General features: G+C 34.2%; 6 protein-coding genes across 8 annotated transcripts; 3 read left to right on the top strand and 3 right to left on the bottom strand.

The window, feature by feature from the left end:
* Positions 1–96: 96 nt before the first annotated feature.
* OstDelta (oligosaccharide transferase delta subunit) lies at positions 97–4,865 on the top strand. The gene is made up of 11 exons (XM_011143690.3): positions 97–219; positions 616–824; positions 1,025–1,150; positions 1,336–1,496; positions 1,591–1,730; positions 1,805–2,180; positions 2,537–2,716; positions 2,834–3,068; positions 3,149–3,361; positions 3,599–3,770; positions 4,067–4,865. Exons 1-11 carry the CDS (start codon positions 210–212, stop codon positions 4,210–4,212), a joined length of 1,968 nt encoding a protein of 655 aa, XP_011141992.1. The 5' UTR covers positions 97–209; the 3' UTR covers positions 4,213–4,865.
* A 3-nt stretch (positions 4,866–4,868) lies between these two features.
* On the bottom strand, positions 4,869–8,335 carry LOC105184771 (dynein regulatory complex subunit 2). The gene is made up of 7 exons (XM_025298765.1): positions 7,180–8,335; positions 6,784–7,025; positions 6,535–6,636; positions 6,205–6,443; positions 5,465–5,811; positions 5,161–5,415; positions 4,869–5,056 (listed from the first exon to the last, which is right to left on the bottom strand). The coding sequence occupies exons 1-7, from the start codon at positions 7,189–7,191 to the stop codon at positions 4,895–4,897; spliced, it is 1,359 nt and encodes a 452-aa protein (XP_025154550.1). The 5' UTR covers positions 7,192–8,335; the 3' UTR covers positions 4,869–4,894.
* Positions 8,336–9,832: 1,497 nt separating this feature from the next.
* LOC105184729 (RNA-binding protein squid) lies at positions 9,833–11,978 on the top strand. Its single transcript, XM_011143687.3, has 4 exons — positions 9,833–9,975; positions 10,522–10,853; positions 11,331–11,490; positions 11,800–11,978. The coding sequence occupies exons 2-3, from the start codon at positions 10,522–10,524 to the stop codon at positions 11,467–11,469; spliced, it is 471 nt and encodes a 156-aa protein (XP_011141989.1). The 5' UTR covers positions 9,833–9,975; the 3' UTR covers positions 11,470–11,490; positions 11,800–11,978.
* On the bottom strand, positions 11,864–15,190 carry Pop1 (POP1 ribonuclease P/MRP subunit). 2 transcript variants are annotated; one of them, XM_011143688.3, is made up of 4 exons: positions 15,090–15,190; positions 14,835–14,967; positions 13,193–14,638; positions 11,864–13,103 (listed from the first exon to the last, which is right to left on the bottom strand). In XM_011143688.3, exons 2-4 carry the CDS (start codon positions 14,956–14,958, stop codon positions 12,055–12,057), a joined length of 2,619 nt encoding a protein of 872 aa, XP_011141990.1. In that variant the 5' UTR covers positions 14,959–14,967; positions 15,090–15,190; the 3' UTR covers positions 11,864–12,054. The 2 variants fall into 2 exon arrangements, with proteins under 2 accessions (XP_011141990.1, XP_025154542.1); XM_025298757.1 differs by lacking the exons at positions 14,835–14,967; positions 15,090–15,190 and having other exon boundaries at positions 13,193–14,176; positions 14,517–14,638.
* Positions 15,191–15,462: 272 nt separating this feature from the next.
* LOC105184728 (solute carrier family 25 member 40) lies at positions 15,463–17,758 on the top strand. The gene is made up of 7 exons (XM_011143685.3): positions 15,463–16,181; positions 16,355–16,521; positions 16,604–16,738; positions 16,814–16,976; positions 17,080–17,276; positions 17,356–17,437; positions 17,511–17,758. Exons 1-7 carry the CDS (start codon positions 16,064–16,066, stop codon positions 17,756–17,758), a joined length of 1,110 nt encoding a protein of 369 aa, XP_011141987.1. The 5' UTR covers positions 15,463–16,063.
* Positions 17,704–19,398, bottom strand: LOC105184727 (phospholipid phosphatase 6). Of its 2 annotated transcripts, XM_011143683.3 has the most exons (5): positions 19,296–19,398; positions 19,103–19,212; positions 18,762–18,896; positions 18,564–18,663; positions 17,704–18,465 (listed from the first exon to the last, which is right to left on the bottom strand). In XM_011143683.3, the coding sequence occupies exons 2-5, from the start codon at positions 19,109–19,111 to the stop codon at positions 18,095–18,097; spliced, it is 615 nt and encodes a 204-aa protein (XP_011141985.1). In that variant the 5' UTR covers positions 19,112–19,212; positions 19,296–19,398; the 3' UTR covers positions 17,704–18,094. The 2 variants fall into 2 exon arrangements, with proteins under 2 accessions (XP_011141985.1, XP_019697694.1); XM_019842135.2 differs by lacking the exon at positions 19,296–19,398 and having other exon boundaries at positions 19,103–19,244.

Genomic DNA, 19,398 nt, shown 5'->3' with positions numbered 1-19,398 from the left:
TTGGCGGCATTTTTTAATTGCAGTACTTATTTGACCCGCAAAAGTCGCCAGTATCCGAAGCTTCCACTGTCGTGGAGCCACGGTCATTTCCGGACTGGCAAATCGTTACTATCGTCCATTTTTCCTGACACGCGCAATGGAGAAGGTAAGGCCATTTTGTTCGGAGGTTCGACGTGGCGGACGGATTGAGAGCCGTACTGAGGATCGAAATGATTATCCGTGAGTATTGTGTAAATACGTGCAATTGTGACGTCGTTCGTTCTTTAATTAGAGCGGAATCGTGCTAACATAAAAAAGCACGAATGTTTTAGCCGCACAGGTCGGCTCAAATGGTCGGTTATGCCGCGTGTCCGGCAAAACTTTGTAGCGTAATTTCTCTAATTTATTGATTATTATTTGCAATTTCCACTTAAATAATGTGTGATAATGGGATTCTACACGTTCTAAGTTTGATTTGGAATGTATTTGACGGTAAATTCATTTGTGCTTACTTGGCGTTAGGCTTAACTGCAATCTCGCCGGATAGAACAAAGTACGTTATGTTAGATTATGGATTTTTAAAATTAATTTTAATTGTAAGAGAAACAAACGATTTTATTATTGTTTGTTTTTTAGTAACCGTATTACCACTGGTGCTGGCGACACTAGGTACATATTTCACACATGCAGAAGTTTTGCTATCCACAAATTCATATTTGTCGGTGGCTGACAAAGCCCGTTTGAAAAATATCCTTGAGCCAGGATTTCAGTTACAAGATGTACCCACTGTATACTATGCTGTTAGTGGATATAAGTTTCTTGGAGAAGCTATACCCAAAACAGATGTAATTATTTTCTTTTATTCGATATGTAGTATTTTTTAGAAATAATATATATATATATATATGTGAAATATTATATGATGAAAAATATATTTCTTGAAACCTTGTGATTATAAGATTAGTCTTACTGATAATAGTATTTTTTCTTTATTGTATATATGCATAATATTCTGTTATGTTAATAGCATTGGCTTGGTTTCTAGGCTATCTGTAAGTATTTAATAAAGTCCAATGAGGAGAATATCACATCTGAAACAGCATTCTATCTGGCTTCTACATGGAAAGCTATTGCAGACTGCCAAGAGTTTTCTACAGGTACTCTGACAAAGGTAATGTATAACAATAGCAATAATAAGATATATATCTAGTGATATATAGTAATGTAATGATGTTTAAAACTTTCGTTCTACTGCATAAACAGTGAAGATAATGATTATTACTGAACACAGTGTTTAATAACTAAATATAGTGTTTGTAAATCACACAGTATGTTACATGACAAAAATATGTATAGGTATTGACAAATACTATCCAGAAGGATACTTCTACTCTGTCTGATTTATATTATGCTGTAAGTGGCTTAACAGCTCTGTCACAGAAAGTACCTACTGCCAGAGTTGACAAATTAGTCAAACAAATACAAGCAGCTTTGCGAAAAGATGATGGTTTGTGGAAGTAAGTTATAGCATGTTATGTGTAATAGTAATATGAAGTTGCTGATGTCTTTACCATGTATGATATATAAGCTGAGTCAATTTTATATTGTTAGCTTGGGTTACACATTCCATATCGCTGCGGACATAGGCACTCCAGCTACATTTGCTTTCGACCGTATTGAGGATGCTGTAGTGCAAGCCGACGAAGTGGATGGCCAATACCTGCAGTTTGAGGGTGGCCTTTCCATCACAAGTACAGCTTTCAGCAGCTTTGTGTTTAATTCTATATATTGATTGTGTTCTAATTAACTACAAATGTTCCTTTAGGTTTCCTTGTCAATGGTATTCACAAATTATCGACTTCATTGAACAAAAAACCACCATTGAACTTCCAACAGACTGTCAAATTCTCTAATTATATTCTCTCACGGCGTTCCGTCCAGACATCGAAGGGTGTTACAAACTTGCTCTCTGCTTTAACTACTTTGGCTGTTGATAGTGCTGAGAAGCCTGTTTGCATAACTTTGGCTGATGGAGGAAACAGTATTTCTAACCTGCAACCGTTAGTCACAGTCAAGGTTTGCGATATTCTTGATCAAGCACTGCCAACTGTACCTAAGGTTGTTGCAAACTCCGCCACGAAAGTAGGAGACGATGTCGTTATCTTGAGTAAGGAAAATTTGCAGCAGCATCCAAATGATAAGTAAGTAAAGTTTAAAAGACAGTTTAATAAGAATATGAGCATGTACTATAAATTTTTTTTATGTAAAATTATTCCTTATAAGTAGGACAATCATCTATGCATATTTTATAAGGAATCAGTTTCTTGTTTTACATGGGTATTGCAAAACATATGATTAGTAGTCCCCAATACTTTACTGGATCAGCCTTTTTATGCTGATATCAGCTATACCTTGGGGCATAGTAATGTCGTTGAATAAACCCTTAAACTTTTTTTTTATATAATTAAAGTTAAGAAATTCAGCAAACAATATTTTTATTATTTTTTACATGTATCGTGTCATATACTTTGATGTAATGTTTTGTGTTTCTTTGTAGGACTCTATTCACTATGAACCTCATGAGTGTTAAGCCTGATCGCGGTTTTTATAAAATCTCTATAACCGCAGCGTCTGTTACAAATTTGGTTACCGTGAAAGTCTTATCTGAAACGATATTGGATTACTTGGAAATCGGTACTGGCGATGCTGATCAAACTACTCAACCGAAACTTACAAGGTACTCGTACGATAATATTTTTCGTGATTTCATATAAATTTTATACATTTTAAGAGAGAGAGAGAGAGAGAGAGAAATATATTCTTTCATACTTCTAACTATGGTATCATGTTTTAGAATAAATACAGAATCCCTTTCGGGTAAACTCGAACACAAGATAGAAGCTGACTCTCAGCAAAAACTAGTCATGCGATTTTTGCTTCGAGATTCCGCTAATAAAAAACCAATGCGTGTACATCAAGCTTTTGTACGTTTGACGTCGGTTGCCGAGTCTACCGATAACAAACAAAGCGGCCATGAAATCTTTTTTGTTGCTGAGCCTGATACTGCTCATGTCTATAAATTCGATATGGTAATTATTTTTAATGCTATTTATCCTTTCATACAAAGACTTGTTTTGATGTGATATAAATTTTGCAAATGATATTTTAGCCAGTGGGAACAGCAGCTATGAATTTCGGTCATCAGAGTGGTGATTATGATATAGAATTGATTGTTGGCGACGCAGTGATCAGCAATCCATTCCGTTTCAACATCGGCACGGTGACTTTGAAGTTCCCTGAGGTGACATCAATGGAAGGTACTGATAAGAATACCCCTTACAAGCAGAGGCCAAACGTGTATACTACCAAGCCGGAGATAAAGGTAATTCTTTATATATTCATTTAAGTTTTATAAAATACGCCAATGCTCGTTAGCGGCAGAGATCTTTCGGTGATTTTGTCACTTCCAAAACATTGGCAAACTAATGTGTCAAAATTAATATATGTTTCCAAATTTGATATTTGGTAAAATTATGCCTTTTGACAAACATTATCTTGTTAGATATAAATCACAACTGTTGAATTATTTTTCTCTAAAATTTATCGTTTTTAATTTCAGCATATGTTCCGTGAACCTGAACGTAGACCTCCTGCTTTTGTATCGAATTTGTTTACGGGACTTTGCTCGTCGCCGGTCGTGCTGTTGCTGATCTTGTGGGCTCGACTGGGTATCAATATTTCGAATTTCCCGTTATCTCCCAGCGCGATTGCATTTCACCTTGGATTAGGAGGTAAATATATCGACTTTTGATAAAGTGTGTATGCAAGTTTGTATGTTAATGTGCCCGATTTTGCTTGACAGATGATTGTGTGTACGTAGGTCTATCTGTTTTTGCTCGGGCGTAGAGTAAATCGTGATGTTTTCGCAAGTGTGATCGTACTTCTAGTCACATTTGTAGCCCGTAATTCACTACACTGCACTAAATTTTACATGTATCGTAGAGCTTCATTTCCTTTAAATCTGTTGAACAAGTCGATACTTGTGATATCGATATAATATTAATATTTATGGTTCTCTTATTTGTAGGTATCTTCGTACTGTTTGGTATCTTCTGGCTGAAGCTCAACATGTTCGTCACATTGAAATGTCTTATCGCTCTGGGCGTCGTTACATTCCTTGCTGGCAATAAAATGCTGTTTCACATAGCGCACAGGAATACGTTGCAACGTTGAGATAGTTTGGACGCTTGGACGTGCAAAGACTTTGAATATCGTATCGCAGTTGCGATTGACAATGCAAGGAAGTGCATAATAGATAAAAGACTCATCAGTTTCAAGTGGCCGATACATAGTCAAACGTTGTTGAATTTTTTTTCTTTTTCACTTGCCGCAGGTGTATATAGAGTACGAGGTATCGTATTTTGTTTATTACATTTCTTTATTATTGTCCAACGGTATGAGAAGATATGTCGAGAACTTTGTTTTTATTTTATATTCGCGTCAGCGACTTACAGACTTGCCAATGATGACTAGAATTATATTCTAGCTTGCAAATTTAAACTTCAGTTCTGGAAAGCACGATAATAGCGACTTTCTAAAGAGAACCATCTCTACATATATATATAATCCTTTTTCTATATCATTATATTTTAAATAATAATCACAAAGTAAAGAGCGAATAAAATAGTAAATGCTAAGTTTTGCGTTTATATTTGGAATAAGTAAGTTATGTGAAAATTTATATATATATATATATATATATATATATATGTGTGTGTATGTTAATAATGATGGCTGCCACTACGATTGCAATATCTTGCTTGATGAAATAGTCATTGAGTTTGCAGCTGTATTAAAACGTGATGGAATATATTTGTTTCACAGGGGGAGATATTAAATTATTTTGTACTTCACTCTATCCTCTTACTTTCTGCGTCATGTAAGAATGAAGATATTCGCGCAAGCGGTTCGCTTCACTCCTCAAGTTATCCTTTTCCGATCGCAATTGCATAGTGCTTATCTGCGCAGCACCGACTCGTCGCCAGAAATTCGTTAAATCTTGATAATCCTCCATGATCTATTACGAAACGTTCTTAAAAATGTCGTGATTTTCATTGCGTATTTTTGATTGTAGAATCAAATAACCTGATGAGTCATATCCAAGTTTGATAGAACTGAGACTTGCTGCGACGATGGTATTAGCGAGTTTTTCACTTCCATACAATAATCGAACGGAATTACCTTCTCTTTTTCCGTTTCATACTTGCGACAGATTTGCATCAACGTGAGCAGTCGTTTGCCTTTGGGTACGAGACGTTCTAGATGCTTTATTGTCTTGTTATATTCAATCGTCAATATCTTCAACTGATCTTGATCTTTCGTTTGCTCTGAACGATCATTTTGCATTTTTTTCAATAAGAAATCGTTTGTAACGTTTTTTTAACAAGTAATAACAGTTTGATATATTAAGAAGTTATAAAACTTATATCTTTGCAGAGACGTTATGCGAAAACGAACCGAGAGATTGTGACGATGGCTGTTCACCTGAGAGTAAACGGTTTTTCATAGTCCAATAAGCATTCTCAAAGAAATCGTACTCTATTCGGATTTCGGAAATGTTCTTCTTGGCTGTGGCATCGTACATTGTTATCTTGCCACGAAGTTTTCGTATCTCCTCGCAGAGGTTCCCCGTGCGCATTACTTGCTGCGCTATCACTTGCTGATCCTTTTCATCCTTTTCTTTAATCGTCTCGTAACATTTTCGGCGATTCTTCGTTTCTGAAATGACGTTACATCGGCCGATAAGTGTGGAAAAAGATGTTAAAATGTTTACTTATAGAAATTACAAGTGCTCACTTACTGTTATGATAATCTGACAGGATTCGTCGTAGATTATCCCACGAGCTTCGCAATCGATTCTCCAGTTGACCCGCGGAAATTCTGCAAAGATCCTTGCTATCTTGTACGAACGCGTCGATTTTACCTTTCGAATTGATGCGATGCGATTCGCTTTAATATCGACTAAACTCTTATACAAGTAAATTTGAATCAAACGATCAAATCGTCTCAGAGGTCGAAAAATAACTGCAACTTATTAAAATATTTGCTTACATTAAGTAACATAATTAAGTTAGTCACATGGATGACAAATTATTCGCATATTTTATACAAATGTCGAATCGTGATTTAGAACTTGCAATATATATATATATAATTATCTAAAATAAATGGAATTTGGAAATATAATATAGTAATTAACGGGATTAATAACATTACTGAGCGTAATGCTCTTGATGTTGTCCAGTGATTCCTCTCCTTTTCGTTCAACGCCGCGTGTGATTGATTCCATCAAGGTCTCGTCCTCGTTCGACTGACGATCGATTTTACTGATTTCAGTGTTCGCTTGGTTGACCGTTTCAGATAAAGTTCTTTGGTAATTCCTCTCTTCGCGCTGTACTCTCTTCCTATGCGCAGCGATGAGCTCAAGATACACCGACTCGCTTCGAGTGTTATTTAAGAACTTTCAGTTTCTAGCTTCGAGCTAGCTGTTGCTACCTGTATGTTTCCAACAGTTGATCTATGATCTCGATGTGTGACCATACGTTCCTCTGATACTGCTCTTCAGCCTCGTCTAAAGCGTCCATTAAAAAACTTATCCTACACGGATATACGAATATATGAATATAAGAATTTATTTTAAATGGTATTGGAAGTTGCGAAATACTTGATATACTTGTATTTAATTAAAACATGGCAATAGACACGTGTATAAGATTAGCTTGCTCTGACTTGAAATACGGTAACCTGTAATCCTTAATGTCAAGAGCTCGGTCGAAGTTCCGGCATGCGATTTCCACATCCTCGGCTATCTGCGGCATTTTGATCCTCATCATCATTTCTCGCCATAAAGTGCGATAACGTTTTGTGTTTAAAGCACCGAGCTCGATTTCTCGCATGATACGTTCTTTCCTCAACATTTTCGCGCGTTCTTCAGCTTCACGTTTTTTTTCTTCTCGTTTTGCCCTTTTCTTGTCCGCTGTTGTTACCTTTATCATCATAAGACAATTTATTTTATAACTTGATTTTTTCACATCTATAATATATTGTGAATATTATATGTGTTATTTTTTTAAGTAAATAGCTCTCTTTAGAATACAAAGATTTCAATAAAAAATACAGCTTTTACAGTGTTTTACTCACCGCTGGACGCATTTTTCAAATAATATTTCAACGAAATTACGTGTGTGATTTGGCGTGGAAATTTTAGGCTGAACTTTTTTTGATATGGTATATTCTGTGATTCTCTCCTTTTATATTGGAAAATTCGGCCCCACTACATAAGAAAAGTATTATAAATCTCTTGCGATAAGAGACACATCTCCTTATTTAATAATTATTTTTTTAATAACTATGTCTATTACCGTATATTATGCCATATAACATATGTCATTTCACAAAATAATTTTCGTATAATTTAATGACATGCGTGTTTCTGATTAAACGTGTGCTGCATTTGCACATGCTATGTTCAATGGCAAGCCGCTGTATTCAATTTGTGTCAATGGTCGTTTAACGAGTGATATAAGAATAACATGCAATCAGATGCGAGCAAGAAAGTGTGATAATTTGACGATTGCGATAGTTCGATTCAATTAGCATTTGCATTTTACGATAACCTAATTAATGTTGAGGTCATTTTGTAAGGTGATTCGTATGCACAAGAAAAAAATGATTGGGCGCAATCAAACGGCTACAGCGATGTGTATCAAGGTGGACGAGGTCTCAATTTTTAGGCCATAAATTCAAAAAAGATACTATTATAGTAGCACTGAAAGTAACGATATCGCCATGTGCGACACAGTCAAATTGATATTTCGCATTGCTAAAGTTTTTTTTTCTTTCCTAAAATCTTTCCTATTTCTGACATATAAAAACCACCTCATCATCTGACTGGCTACTTTTACGACGTGAGTATGCGAAGTTGTAAACAATTTCTTAGATTAATAATTAATTAGCTTCCCAATATAATAAACGACCTACGAGATTTTGTCCAGGAAACTACACGCAAACCACCATCGTGTTTAGTGGCGAAATTAAATCTCTGTTCCTTTTTGAATGTATCTTGTCAGGATCCAAAGAAGCGTGAAAAATATTGCGGCTCCTTTCATTGAAATAAATTATTTACGACAAGAGGATAATATTCCTTTCAACGCATTAATTAACACTTTCGTTAGTTCCCTTGTGTCAGTATTTAATCTTTATGTTTAACGTGTTGAGAACAACTCGAATCTCGATTAGAACTTTTCTCAGTTACAATTTTGCAATATCCTGATTTTAACGTAAAAAAATAATATATCCGGACGATATTTTTTCATCTTGTTGATTTGTCGGAAATTTAGAAAAAAAGGAACATAATCTTTGCGTGCCGCAACTAAAAATGAATGCCATACGACATTAACATTTTATAATATTGATATTACATAATCAAAATGTTTATAGTGAATAAAAGCGAAGTTGCGGATGTGATAAATATGCATATCAGTTAAATGTAATTATTTAACATACTTACAAAACAGTGAAGAAAATGACATAAAATATTTCAGCAATGATAATATACCGGCTAAAACCGGTTAATAATCATATATAAACGGGATGTTCTTTTGAGTGAGATTTTTTTAGACTACACGTAGAATCACACATTAACATTTGCATGTGGTTCCTTCTCGAAGGAAGCTAAGAATAAATCAAGAGACAATTCAATTATGCGAATACAAGATGTCAAATAAAAAAGAGTATTTGTCATCTAAAAAGATGGATATAGACTTGGAATCAATTTCTCATAAACGAAAATGTCAAGACGCCGATAGCTTGCACTTCATAAACAATTAAAAATTAATTACGGATTAATTACAGATGGATTTTGACAGATTCACAATTTGAGAATTAATTATGAGTATACTTAATATTGAAGATCAGAATTGTGGTAAATGAAAAACCAAATCCAAATTAGTCGAACAATTCATAAACGACAGTAGGTGATTCATGAAATTTAAAATTCTTATGATCGTATCTTAAATGATCGTATTGTTTCTTCGATCACTCCACGATTCGATTTATTATGCTGCTTTACACGTGATTTCCAGCATGGAAATAAATTTGTATAGAAAAAAGTCACGCCCACACTTAAAAAAAGTCAATGATCCGGATGAAAACCGGAATTCCCCAAAGACCTATATGCTAATTCTCGTTCAGTCATTTCTATTCATTACGCAAGACTATGCATAATTCATCGTTGAGAGGTGCGTACGCAGCAAGGTCACGATGAACCTGCGGTTCGTCCTATGCGCGTATGAACAGATTCACTCGCACTATCCAACGATTTTTCCTCATTTGTTAATACAACAAACATTGCGCTACGTGCATCATTCGAAGTCACGCGACGTTTTACTTCTTCATCGTTAACGTCATTATTTATCTTCTGACATTCCAGTTTCGAGCGATGTGCGTTCGAAAGACCTCGTGAAAGACACGATCAATATATGAGTAATTTAAGTGCAAGTCATTACGGAAGAACATCCTCGCGACCTCGTGACGCGAAGGATGCAACTCTGCAAGAACCAGAGGATTCGTAAAATCGATGGAACGCCTGAAGATGAGATTGAGCGGACACGAGGAAGAGATCATTAAATCGGCGATTCGATTTCGAGATCGGAATTCTTGTCGAGTCACTGGATGGGTTCAATGTCAAACGTGAGGAAACAGGTCCTTTGCCAGTCGTAGAGGTGAGACAAGGGAAAGAGAGGACGATAAGGCGGAGACTGCTAAATGAGCTTACACTTCTGACAGGAAAGAGAGATGTCTTGCAACGTCTTCTCGAGGAATCTGGCTTAAGTTTCCGGTGGTAGGGGCAGAGGTCGTTCGATCTTGTCGTATAAAAGCCTTTAGAGCTGCTGCTACGAGTAGAGTTAGTCCGTTCGGAAACGTGATCTCGACAAGGTATGTAGCGCAATGTAAACGACAGGGCGAGCACAGAAGCAGAACTCACATCCCTCGACTTTGCAAGATACGTGTTAAAGTTGAAGCGAAGTGAAGTAAAGTTGAATCGAACTCGGACGAATCGCTTCCTAGTGGATTTTTTTTTCTTTTACTTCAACATTAAACCAGATAAACCAGATTAGTTTGTAAATTCAAGTTGTATTAGACTAGATTTGTCTCGTTCATTTGATCGTACATTTTCTTCCGACTCGCGGTTAGCCGCAGAGTAAGAGTGTGAGTCTCGTTTCTCTCGTCTTCCTCTCAACGATTACATGTCACTTTACACGTTCAAAATATAGCAGCTGAGAGCTGCTTAGGCAATATTATATTCATTATTTGGATCTAGAGAACGTTCAGATTAAATACGTCAGATATAATCGAGGTTGTTGAATGTTGCGTAGACCTCGGTGATTCCGGAGATTTCAGACACTCATCTTTCAAGTTCATTTTGTAAGTCCTTAAACATATTAGATCGACTCAAGTTCATCGTTTGTGCTTCGTTTTCAGATGAAGACAAGATACGTCATAGTGCTGGTTGCCGTGCTGGCCATGGTCTATGGCCAGTCGCAGGTGCAAGTTCCGCAGAGGACGTTGCAGGTACCCGACAGCCAAACCGCTGTCGCCGCGACGGACGATTCGTTGACCCCGCAATCGGATGAAGTGACCAACGAGCAATCGCGTTCCAAGAGAGCGCCTATTCTGCTGGGAAAGGCTCTTTTAGGTGGTGCTGTCCTTGGTAAAGGTGCTCTCCTCGGCGCTGGAGCTTTAGGTATCGGTGCTCTGGGAGCTGGTGCTCTGGGTGCCGGTTTTCTCGGCGCTGGATTGTACAAGTCCGGATTGTAAGTAACACCTCCTAAGATTCGTTGAACTTTCGGATGAAGCTGATTTCTTCGTATTTTCGACGACATCCTTTACTTAGGTTTGACGTTTTCTTCTTGAATACGACGTCACATAGAATCTAGATCTTCAATAATGAAACGAGTCTGCAATTCGTGCAAGTCGTGCATTACGCCCAAAATTGCACCTGAAATGAATCTCGTGAATAACGAATCTTTATCATGTTCTTACGCGGAGTCCTTCAGTTTTTAGTCAGGGAAATGACGCGTTAAAACAAACGAAATCAGTGAACGAAAGTGCAAAAATTAGCAGAAAAGTATCATACGCTCTTTCATTGGTTACTGTCGCTGAAAATTGCGTAGTTATCGTTGTTAATTTAATTTTCGCAATGCTAATTGAACCTCGTCGTGACGGAAGTTTGCTAAAGATGTTAGACTGGAGGTGACAACGGTTTCGGTAAAACGATCTTCTTTTTTCAGCTATGGCGGATACGGTTATGGTAGAGGATACGGAGGGTACGGAGGATATGGTGGATATCCCTACCATTATCACAATCACTATCATCATTATCCTCATTATCACCACTATGGTTACGGATCGGGCTACGGCTATTACTGATAGATTGACTGATTCCAATACGTGAGTTCAATAATATAGTTTCATTTTCCTGAGAAAAAAAAAATATATATATATTATACAAAGTAATAAGACATATCTGTACTTTAAAAGAACTGGTGTCCACTCTTTTTAGTTATCATTCATAGAAATCTCAGAAATTATAAACAATTTTTCTTTCAAGGTACAGATAGCTCTACATATGTATTCAAATATTTCAGGTACAAATATTTCAGTTTTAGATCTATAGATCTCTTACAAATTAATGTTAAAGAACATTACGATGTTTACCTTAAATAGATTCAATGTAATGACTAACGTGTTTTCTTGCAGATTTCGTTGATGAATGGGACTGCCTGCTACAATTCACTGGTACCTTTAATTTAGACGATTGTTATTTATTAACGATAACAACTACGTCTTTCTTATATGGTACCCTTTCGTACCGCCGATTTGGTTTAGTTATAATTTATACGTACAACAGTTTGATATATTCTGTAAAAAAAAAAAAATAAAAAAGAAAAATACATAAAATTTTGAATAATTCTGATTGAATAGAACTACAGTTGCACGTTCATGATTTTATTCTTAAGTGTTCAATATGTCTAATGTTGCTGATCTATACTGTCGTGTTTGCGTATTCCTGATTAGAACAACGTTCGATTTCTTATTAATCATCCCGATTAACGAGGGCAATACGATGTAGCCTATACCGATACCCTTCGCGTAAATGAACGAGAAGTGACCTGCAGTTATATATCCCATTACTTCTCTGTCACAAGAATAACGAACTTTTGTACATTCCGGTAAATACAATTTTGACATTTTCCTCGATTGCTCTGATATAATCTTAGGAAGTAATGCACTGTTTGAGTCTGCGCTCTTATTCACAACATCAGTAGACTTCTTCAGTAGCTTCGACACGTTGTCTCCGAGCGATTTTTTCTGTCGAATCCTTTGCCTCTTTAATCGTTTTAATAGCAATAAGTGGTTTCTTCGCGATGTTTTACGTGTCGTTTCGTTTGCATCGGCGTGACACTGCTCCACAGGTCCGGTCCATTTCTTGTCGCTTTCCAGTTTTTTCAAATCCTCGGGCGTCGGTATGCATATGATTGCGAACTCCTTCGGCAATCCTTTGTCCATAGTTACTTTAACGCGTACTAAACAGTTCTTGTGTGCATCTAGGTCTTGAAAATCAGCTTGCGTAGTTTGAACAGATGAACATCTTGCATTTTTATTTTTGGCAGAATATGGAGGACGAACGCTGGTTTGCAGAAGCAACAAGAGCCTGCGATCTCTCAAAACATAAAAATCTTCGGTGGATGACCATTCCTTCATCAATTTCTTCCAATCACAAAAGAAGGAGCTAGTAATTCCAAGTTTGATAAAATTGGCTCTTCTATTTGGTGGATAACGGAAATATTTTTGAGTTAATTCCTCCTTTCTACTCGATGCTTCTTCCATGTATGCAGGACTGTCAGGATCGTTGATGTCGGGTGTATTTGGACTTAAACTTTCGAAAGCTATTGATTTTGATTCCTGAAGAGCACCTACTCTTGCGCATCGTTGTATAAGCGCAAGCCAAATCGGCATTGCCCATCCAGCTGGAGTTACAATGTCCATACTAGAGTCTATACCTGTTAAAAAGAAACACAATCTTTTGTGTTCACTTTATTATATTTGTATATATTATTAAAATATAATTATATATATTTTTATTGCATACCTGTTTCGGAATTACCAGGCCTGGGAATAAGGAGTAAAGGTATCTTTGCCATAATATCTTCATTGTAATATTTATCATTTGCCACACCCGGCACGAGGCACCCGCTTCTGAGTTCATTAATCTTCCGCGTCGAGACGCAATTACTGCTTGCGGTATGACGTATTTGTGCATCCCAAATCGGAGTACGATTTAAATTAGTCTGTGATACTGAGGTGAATTGAGAAAAGGTTGTTACCTTTTCACATTTTGTTCTTTTCTCGCGTAAATAAAACCGTGGGTCTAAAACAGTCAGACCCATAACACTCGCAGGTAAATTGTTTGCTTTTCCTGAAGTCTTCAATTTTTGCCACAATTCTTTCTGGACTTTAAAAGCTTCCATATTCTCTTGCTGTTTATAATATTCAATATGCCATGCTCTATCACAAAGTTCTTGTATACTGCAAGTTTTAGAAATTGTATCTTTTTCATTAGCCTCGTCAAGTGCTATCTTTTCTACAGATTGCAAAACATCATTGTCTATTGACTCTTTGTATGTGTCTGATTTTTTATTGTTTAATGAATCATGTTGTTTTTTTGTGGTAATATAATTTATCTCTTGAAAGACATTTGATTCAGTTAAAGATGGTACTTGTAATGCATCTGTTAGTACATTTAGAGTTAATGGTCCATAAAGTCGAAATCTATTTAATGCATTTCTCAAAATGGTCATTTTACAATCAGCATCATTTGTGTATAAAGATCTTGAACTATGTGTTCCACCAGCTACATCTTTTTCGACATTGTTCTCCTTAAATTCAAAACTAGATGTAATTTCATTAAGGAAATCATTGTAAAAAGCAGGATGTACCCAGATCCAGATAGTCCTAATGTCAGACTCCTTGGGCTTCCAGAGAAAATGCACATTTCCAATAGGAAATTGCGGATAACTGTTTTTTCTAAAAAACATTAGAGTGCCTTCATTGCAGCCATTGATATATTTATTTGCTGCAAAAGATAAGGCAAATGGCTTACAGTGTGCTTTCAGTGTTGTCTTTAATAAATCTTCCTCTCCATTTATTTCTATACAAGTATAGTAAGAGATATCTTGCAATAGACAGTGTTCTGCTGCAGCACGATAATTAGCTTTAAAACATTTGTCGTTTGGATGACTTGCAATTCTATATCCCCATTTATCAACCATATGAAAGCGTTTAGCATGCCAAATGTGTGTTTCTAACCAAATTTTTTTAAGCTGCCTCTGATTATACTTGGAAAGTATATTAGATGGTCTCCTACGAAACTTTCGAGAGGGTCGTTTACTTTTTGGTGGTAAACCTGACTTTACCATTTGATTTAAATGAGCTTCCCGCAATCTTCGTGGCAGTCTTTTGACATTGTGAGACATTACACGTCTACGCATATATACAGGAAGCTTTTGAAATATTAACTTTGTTTGTTCAGGATTTTCTGCAAGAAATACAAATATTTAACAATGTACATTGATGTTTAATCCTATAGAATATAAAAATTTACATTTTTGGAGAAAAGTTGAATAAATAAAAATTGTTAAAAGAATTAATATTTAAAAGGAGTCATATATAGTTGGTCCACGATATTTTACACAGAAGATGTTGGATAAAACAAGTATAATGTAACAATGTACCTATTGAATAAGTCATTGCAGCAATTTCACTGGCTCGTGCAGCAACCACTTTCATAATAGGTACCTCATGTGGAAGTGATTGGGAACCTCCCAAAAATTCGTCGAATTGTTTTTTTTCTGCCATTCTTATTTTCTGTAAATATATCAAATTAGTATTATTCAATCTTCTGGATATAATTCGTTTTAAAGTGATCACATATACATAACGCATATCTAAAATATATAATATTTGTACTTTGTTATTATTAATATTACCGTTGCTATTAAAAGTTCACAAAAAACACTTAATATTCAAGATATCACTGTAAAACTCAGCAAAACTGTAAAGCAATTATTTTAAGGCACACCGGTCAAGGAAAAATTCGAGAATAGCGCCATCTTCGGTAATTCAACTAGTAAATCACAATTTATCGACTTCCATAAAATTTAACCGAGATTTAAACCATAATTTATCGATTCCATAAGATATAGTTGTGTTTCGAATCACAATTTAATACTTTTTAAAGTGCTCAAATTAGCAAAATTTTATCAATCATAAATCGATGCATTTTTTAATCGATTTTTTGGAAGCTAATTCTATTTTTTTCAACAGTGCTCATCCTTAGTTCAACAACAGTTTTTCTTTTGAAGTAGTACGACTCAATGGCGAATTAAATAGATTTGTTCTGTTGTCAAGTAATAGGACTCAACATCACGTGGAAAAATCTCTTTATTTCCAAGTAATAACAATATATATATGCTGAAAAATAGATATACATTGAGAGGAAAGAAGAAAAAGAGGGAAATTTATATATTTATTTATTTATTTATTATTTAGTCAGACGACAAACAGAGCAACAAGAAATAAAGTGTACAACGTGTAGTTAAACATACCCGATCATCACTCTACGCCGTGGTATATAAGCATCGAGATGATTATCGTTTGAAAATTCATAACGCAGTAATTAAAGATTCTAAAGTTGTATAATGCTGATGTGATTAACTTGATAAAAGAAACTTCAAGTATATATATAAGGAAAGTTAATTAAATGGCATCATATGATTATTAATTATTATAATAAAATTTATTTTCTGTTGGGAGGCAACTTTATGATGATATCACGTGCGTTATCTTTTTCTCACTTTTACGAATTATCATGTAGATGATAATAACTAGTTCACTTCAAGAATATATTTCGTGAGAGACTTCATAGTGTTGTGTCAGTGTAGTTTGAAATCATCTCTTCATAATGAATAAAATAAACAACAAAGTTGTAGACATTGACTTGGATGATCCAAAGTTTCGTATTAAACCGTATCAGCAAATTATAGCCTCCTGCACTGGTGCTTTTATCACATCAGTGTTTGGTAAGTTGATGTACTTAAATCTATCTGTATGTTGGTTGAATATCGTTGATATTCTTAACATGTGCAATTTTAGAATTATAAAAATCACAAGAAAATTATATTGCATCATGTGATATTTTTAAGTCTATATTAAGTAAATTTGTAGATATTTATATATTTCCTATTGGTTTTAGTAACTCCTCTAGATGTAGTAAAAATACGGCTTCAAACACAGCAGAAAGCAATGCTTTCAAATAAATGTTTTCTGTATTGCAATGGTTTAATGGATCATTTGTGCCCTTGTACCAATGGTAAAATGCCTGAGTGGATGAGAAGGAATGGAAAATTTAATGGAACAGTAGTATGTGTAATAATATAATTATTGTAATATAATTTAAGTTACAACTTTAACCTTAATCTTATTTGTTTTGTTTTGTCTCCAGGATGCCTTAGTAAAGATAAGTAAAACAGAAGGATTAACATCACTATGGAGTGGATTGAGTCCTACTCTTATTCTGGCTGTTCCTGCAACTGTTATATATTTTGTTTCATACGAACAATTAAGATTATATCTTAAGGTAAAGAAATATATCTTTTTTTTTATATTACATATTTATTTATATTATTAATCATAACATTATATCTCTCTCCAGGATACATATAATAAAGAATTTAGAAAAAAGCCAGGTAATATGGAGCAACCTTTTTGGATTCCCATTTTAGCTGGTGGCACAGCACGAATTTGGGCTGCAACATTAGTCAGTCCATTGGAATTAATAAGAACAAAAATGCAGTCACAAAGGCTAAGTTATGCAGGTAAAGTGGGTAAATGATGCTAATATGAAAGCATAAAAGATAAAATAGCAATGAAACTGATGGTGTAGCTTTAATAATACTAAATATATTTTCTGTGTTTCAGAAATAACACAGGCATTGAAGAAAGTTGTAAAATATAGTGGTGTTTCTGGGTTATGGATGGGATTAGGTTCAACGCTTCTTCGTGATGTTCCTTTTAGCGCTATATATTGGTTGAATTATGAAACTATAAAGAAGATATTTTACAGTTCACAACATACTTTTACTTTTAATTTAGCAGCAGGAGCAGTAGCTGGATCTGTATGTATTTCTCATAGAAATATATTAAAATTTATATATCTTACAAAGTTATGTTAAAATGGAAATTTTTCAATTGCAGATAGCAGCAATTTTTACTATTCCATTTGACGTTGTAAAAACGCACAGACAAATTGAAATGGGTGAAAAGGAAATTTATTCTGGTGAATATTAACATGTATTATTATAGAAAAATAATTTATATAGTATATTTTGTTAACAATTATGAATTTTTAGATAAGCCTATTCGCAGTAGCAATACATGGACTATAATACAAAGAATTTATTATCAAAACGGATTGAAAGGTTTATTTACAGGATTAACACCACGTTTGGTAAAAGTAGCTCCAGCCTGTGCAATTATGATTGCAACTTTTGAACATGGTAAACATTTTTTTCAAATATATAATGCTAATAAAGCTCGCGAATGTGAGGTTGACCGTGATATACATTTATTGCAACACAAATCTAACAGTAGAGAATGACATGCTTGTCATAGTACATTAGTCATAGTACAAATCTTTAATAAAGTTTAATTTAAAATATATTCTTGTTCTATTCGTCGAGTCTCACTTTGGTCTCTTAAATTATTCATTTTTTTTCACATTTTTTCGTGTATAATCATAATTTTTAAACATCATTTTCTTGCACCTTATTATTAGTAAAAATGGGTAAAATATTTGATTTTTCCACAACCATAATCACAACCTGAGATTCCATAACTATTAACATTAACAACAAAATTATTAACATTAATAGTGGATGTTGTAAGTAATTATTTTGCAAATCCCTTGAAAATAGCATTTAAATATCAATTAAACCTATATATCTGTGAAAATCCGTGATACTAAGTTAACACATGTCTCCTGTTCTAAATAAATATAATCCACTATTAATCCTTCCAAAATACCCAAAAGAATACCAAAAAACACATCAAGTATGTGATGTCTTCTCATTAATAATCGGGATAAACATACAGAAACAGACCATAGTAGTAAAAGTGATGCAAATATTAATGAGATAGGCCATATATAAAAAAAGAAATATGTAATAAATGTAGCACGAGAAGCATGTCCTGATGGAAAAGAATATTTATCAGGACCTATGAAAAATATATTGTTACTAAAACTGGGCCGTCTTCTTCTTATTATTGCTTTTAGTGCACAAACTACTAGAGCATCAATTAGCAATCCTGAAAAAATTTGAAGAGACATAGAGCTTTTTTTTCTTATTTGTTTGTATTCCATATCAATATCTCAAATAATGGATTTTATAATATACTGCTCATACCTATCATAAGGTTAACTTGCATTTGAAATAAGCTTTTGCTGTGCAACATCCAAATAAGCATGAGAATAGTTGTAAACCACGGTATACTGTGACATGATAACTGAAAAACGAAGGAATATAAACAATTTTTATTAATAAATTTTATTTAATAAAAATATATAATAGCAAATAGGTAAATGCAAAATTTGGTAAGCAAACTTCTAATAATTTATAATGTATTTCTGATTGTTCCAATGGTAGATATTTTTCCATCAAATTGACAAAAGCATTTGTCAAGTAAACATCCACTGTCAATACTGTCCGTAATGATTTTGGGATTAGTCTCTCCTCAGGCTTAATTAAAAATTTAATATTTATTTTTAGATATATAATTTAGATATATAATTTTTATATATTAAAAAAGAAGAGATAAATTAGTAAAAAAGAAAATTTTATTAATACATTTATATAAAATCTGATTAATAATTAAATGTAAGTTAATTTTTATATTAATAATATCAAATATGATATAATGCAGTGAAAAAAAATTAAGTTTTTACCATTCCCATATTGCTTTTTAATTGTGATAGCAATTAAATATTTAACAATTTTTGATAAATCAAATCAGTTCAGTAGTGCATGACTGTCAAAAATTGATGAATCTCTTAACCTTGCAGAAAAAGAAACAAATAAAATTATAAAAAATTATAGAGTGTAATGAAGTGTAATACTAGAAAAACGGATATATTATACTTCTTCTTCTTCTTCAATAGATGGCTCTGTGCATACAATAGATGCTCCAACGCTACTCACACGATATATTATACTTATTGGGCAAGAGCACAGGCTTTTGCAT

This window comes from Harpegnathos saltator, unplaced genomic scaffold (genome assembly GCF_003227715.2).
Source record: "Harpegnathos saltator strain DR-91 unplaced genomic scaffold, Hsal_v8.6 scaffold237, whole genome shotgun sequence".
Classification (NCBI taxonomy): domain Eukaryota; kingdom Metazoa; phylum Arthropoda; class Insecta; order Hymenoptera; family Formicidae; genus Harpegnathos; species Harpegnathos saltator.
The sequence above is the reverse complement of the archived record's forward strand: the minus strand, read 5'-3'. Positions and strand labels throughout refer to the sequence as shown.